The sequence below is a fragment of the Cebus imitator genome, unplaced genomic scaffold (genome assembly GCF_001604975.1).
Source record: "Cebus imitator isolate Cc_AM_T3 unplaced genomic scaffold, Cebus_imitator-1.0 Scaffold491, whole genome shotgun sequence".
Lineage (NCBI taxonomy): Eukaryota > Metazoa > Chordata > Mammalia > Primates > Cebidae > Cebus > Cebus imitator.
In genome coordinates, this window is record NW_016107806.1 from 1,236,782 (window position 1) to 1,241,171 (window position 4,390).

General features: G+C 41.9%; 1 protein-coding gene across 1 annotated transcript in view; it reads right to left on the reverse strand.

Annotated features, from left to right (window-relative positions):
- Nucleotides 1-4,390, reverse strand: part of NUP210L (nucleoporin 210 like) — a 152,559-nt gene that overhangs the window by 112,989 nt on the left and 35,180 nt on the right. Inside the window, exons 8-9 of the mRNA XM_037733088.1 lie at nucleotides 2,827-2,933; nucleotides 1,563-1,703 (exon numbers count right to left, since the gene is read on the reverse strand). Of these exons, the coding sequence (XP_037589016.1) occupies nucleotides 1,563-1,703; nucleotides 2,827-2,933 (248 nt within the window). The remainder of the gene's footprint in view (nucleotides 1-1,562; nucleotides 1,704-2,826; nucleotides 2,934-4,390) is intronic.

Here is a 4,390-nt window from a genome sequence, read left to right on the forward strand (position 1 = left end):
TGGGGATCTTGTGCTGAGAATTTAAAGCCCTGATCTAACCATTTTCTTTCCCCACACTATCCAGCACATTTAGCAACAGTAATCAATCATGTTAAATCCCTTACTTTCACTACAATGTTTTATGGCAGCAACTACTTGGTTACCTAAAGCTTTGCCTTCTCTGTGCACTTTACTGCAGTGTCTACAGGTAATAATTTAAACAGCTGTTTTGCTATTGCATGCTATGGAATACCAGTGCTCCCTTTATCACTGGAAACAGGTTCATTAAATCATTTAAGTCTAATATCAGAGACCCCAGAACCAATTTGGAGCACCTATCTATGATAACTAGACTAAAATATGGCCCCCAAAGATCTCTGACTCCTGGTATTCATCCCCTTGTATAGTAGCCATTATGTAATATACGTTGTCTTAGGATCGGTCTAAATAACCAATAGAATATGTCAGAAATGTTTATATTTAAAAAGAAGAACGGTATAACCCAACAATCCATCATAAAGTTCCTCCACCATAAGAAACTTTAAAAGCTGGAAATGATGGCTCATGCCAGCAATCCCAGCACTTTGGGAGGCTGAGGTGGGTGGAACACTTGAAGTCAGGAGTTTGAGATCAGCCTGGCCAACATGGTGAAACCCCGTCTCTATTAAAAATACAAAAATTAGCTGGGCATGGTGGTGGGTGCCTGTAATCCCAGCTATTCAGGAGGCTGAGAAAGACCCCTGAGAATCACTTGAACCTGGGAGGCAGAGCTTACAGTGAGCCAAGATTGCATCACTGCACTCCAGCCTGGGTAACAGAGTAAGACTCTGTCTCAAAAAAACTAAACGAAAATTAGCCAGGTATGGTGGCATCCACCTGTAGTCCCAGCTACTCAGGAGGCTAAGGTGGGAAGATTATTTGAGCCTGGGAGGTTGAGGCTGCAGTAAGCCATGACTGCACCACTGCACTCCAGCCTGGCTGACAAAATGAGGCCCTCTTTCAAAAAAAAAAAAGGAAAAAAAATGTTTTTAATGAAACTTGAAACCCCAAATAATATATACACAATGACCACAAATGCAGACTTTTTTATTTTTTTGAGATGGAATTTTGCTCTTGTTGCCCAGGCTGGAGTGCAATGGCGCAATCTTGGCTCAACGCAACCTCCACCTGGGTTCAAGCGATTCTCCTGCCTCAGCCACCCAAGTAGCCTGGATTACAGGCATGTGCCACCATGCCCGGCTAAATTTTTTTTGTATTTTTAGTAGAGATGGGGTTTCACCATGTTGGCCAGGATGGTCTCCATCTCTTGACCTCGTGATCCACCCGCCTCGGCCTCCCAAAGTGCTGGGATTACAGGCGTGAGCCACTGCGCCCGGCCAAATGCAGACATTTTTATGTATAATAACATAGATTAGAACAGAAAATTTATAGAGGTATAAACTTACAGAGTGTGCTATTTATCCATTTCTTTATTATTGTGAAAGATAAAGGTGGCATATGTTATTTATCTGCTTGCTAATCAACAAATCAGTCAAGCTTCTTTGGTGTGCTTAAAATACAAACACTGTCTTTTTAATTCCTACCTGGTAAATGATGGAGGTCAAGGATGCATTTATTACCACAGCACCATCTTTCAGGGCTTTTACTACGTGGTAAGAGCCATTCACAGTAGTTAGTTGCTCTTCAAAGTACTCCTTAGGAAAGTCGTGTGTAATCCTGAGATTCTGAAAATCAGCCCCACAGTAACACAAACCTGAAGATATGTTCTTTCCCTGAAGCCATCTTAATCCCAAAGCATATATAAAACTGTAGCTATGCGTTCATGGAATAAAGAGATAAAACAAAACTCTTGCTCTCCCTCATGGAAATTCTAAGTTGGGGAGATATAACTTTAAAATGGTACTAGTTTTTGAAAGATCTATCAATGGCAAGCATTAGGAATAGCAAGAGTCAAAGCTTATGCAAATTTTAGTGTAATTTTTACCATATTATAAATTGACAGTTCTCAGGATAAAATAAGGACCCTGAGTACAATATTTCACATCTAATTTTCATACTACTCTCATCACTACAAAACTCTGGTAATCATCTCTGATGTGAAGTTGTAGAATGAGGACACCCTCCAAAGTGTTATCACTGGTACTCATTTCAATTCTTTTCCATAATTCTGACCAAATTATATCTTTTACTTCTGATTTAGCATTCCTCAAGAATAGAACTAGCTGGGCATGGTTAATTATGCCTTTAATTCCATTGAGGTAGGAGGATTGCTTGAGCTAGAAGTTGGAGGCTGCAGTGAGTTATGATCACACCACAATTCCAGCTTTGGTGACAGAGACTGATTCTCTTTACAAAAAAAAAAAAAAAAAGGCTGGGTGTGGTGGTTCACACCTGTAATCACAGCACTTTGGAAGGCCAAGGCGGGTGGATCACGAGGTCAGGGAATTGAGACCATCCTTGCCAACATGGTGAAACCCTGTCTCTACTAAAAATACAAAAATTAGCTGGGCATGGTGGTGTGTGCCTGTAATCCCAGCTACTCCAAGAGGCTGAGGCAAGAGAATCTCTTGAATCAGGGAGTCAGAGGTTGCAGCGAGCCGAGATCGCCCCACTTGCACTCCAGCCTGGTGACAGAGCGCAACTCGTCTCAAAAATTTAAAAAATTTAAAAAAAGAATAACAGAATTAATGATAATAGTAAATTAGTAAGCTGCTTTTCCAAAGGTAAAAATCTAGAATCAAAGAAAGAAAGAGGGCTTGGGTTTTCTAGCCAGGAAGATGGCCCACTGCATATCTTATGTATCTCATCCCTATAAGGAGCTCAGAAAAATACAAAAGACTGACTCACATCTGAAATATAGACCTTCGTGCTGCTTCTATCAAAGACTTCTACTGTAATGACATACAACTGTCCCACCTCTAGACTCCATCGATTTCCAGGCTGGACAGTGAAACCTACACATAAATTGAGAAACAGAAATATTAGAAGAGGCTAACATTTTTCTACAGGTGGGACAGTGAAACCTATACACAAATCAAGAAACAAAAATATTAGAAGAGGCTAACATTTTTCTACAATGAATTTAAAAATACAATCTAAAAATACAATAAAGCTATTCAAACAGCAAAATTTACTAATAGATGGAGATGGTTTCCAAAGTAGATTCTTTCTTCCTTCCTTCCTTCTTTCCTTCTTCCCTCCCTCCCTCCTTTCTCTTTCCCTTCTGTTTATTTCTTTCTTTCTTCCTTTCTTTTCTTTATTTCTTTGACAGAGTCTTGCTTTGTTGCTCAGGCTGGAGTGCAGTGGCGATCTTGGCTCAACTGCAACCTCCACTTCCTGGGTTCGACTAATTCTTGGGCACGCCCTCGTGCTCCCAAATAGCTGCAATTACAGGTGTGACACCACCATGCTCAGCTAATTTTTGTAATTTTAGGAGAGATGGGGTTTTGCCATTTTGGCCAGGCTGGTCTCAAACTCCTGGCCTCAAGTGATCTGCCTGTCTCAGCCTCCCAAAGTGCTGGAATTACAGGCCTGAGCCACTGTGCCTGGTCTAAAGTAGATTTGTTTTGTTTTCTTGAGACAGGGTCTCACTGTCACAGATGCTGCAGTACCGTGGTATGATCATGACTTACCTCAGCCTTGACCTCCTGGGCTCAGGTGATCTTTCCACCTCAGTCTTCTGAGTTGCTGGGACTACAAGCTTAGGCCACTGCACCTGGCTAATTCTTCTATTTATAGTAGAGACAGGGTTTCCCCATGTTGCCCACACTGGTCTCAAACTCCTGGGCTCAAGTAATGTGTCAACCTCAGACTCCCAAAGTGCTGGAATTAGACATGAAACACTGCACTTGGCTCTCCAAAGTAGATCTTTTAGTTCCTTCTCTCAATATAAGGCCGGGCCTGGTGGCTCAAGCCTATAATCCTAACACTCTGGGAGGCCAAGGAGGGAGAACTGCTTGAGCCCAGGAGTTTGAGACCAGCCTGGACAACACAGCAAGATCTAATCTCTACAAAATATTTAAAAATTAGCTGAGTGTGGTGGCTCGGAGCTATAACTCCAGTTACTGATAAGGCTGAGGTGGAAGGATCACTTGAGCCCAGGAACTGGAGGCTACGGTGAGCTGTGATTATACCACTGCATTCCATCTTGGACAATAGAGCCAGACACTGCCTCAGAAAAAAAAAGAAAGAAAAAATTGTATAATAATTTAGGGTTCCAAAAATCCTGGTTTAACTTAGCTCATCTCAGGCATAAAGAAACACTTTAGGCCGGGCACGGTGGCTCACGCCTATAATCCTAGCACTTTGGGAGGCCGAGGCAGGTGGATCATGAGGTCAAGAGATCGAGACCATCCTGGTCAACATGGTGAAACCCCGTCTCTACTAAAAATACAAAAAATTAGCTGGGCAT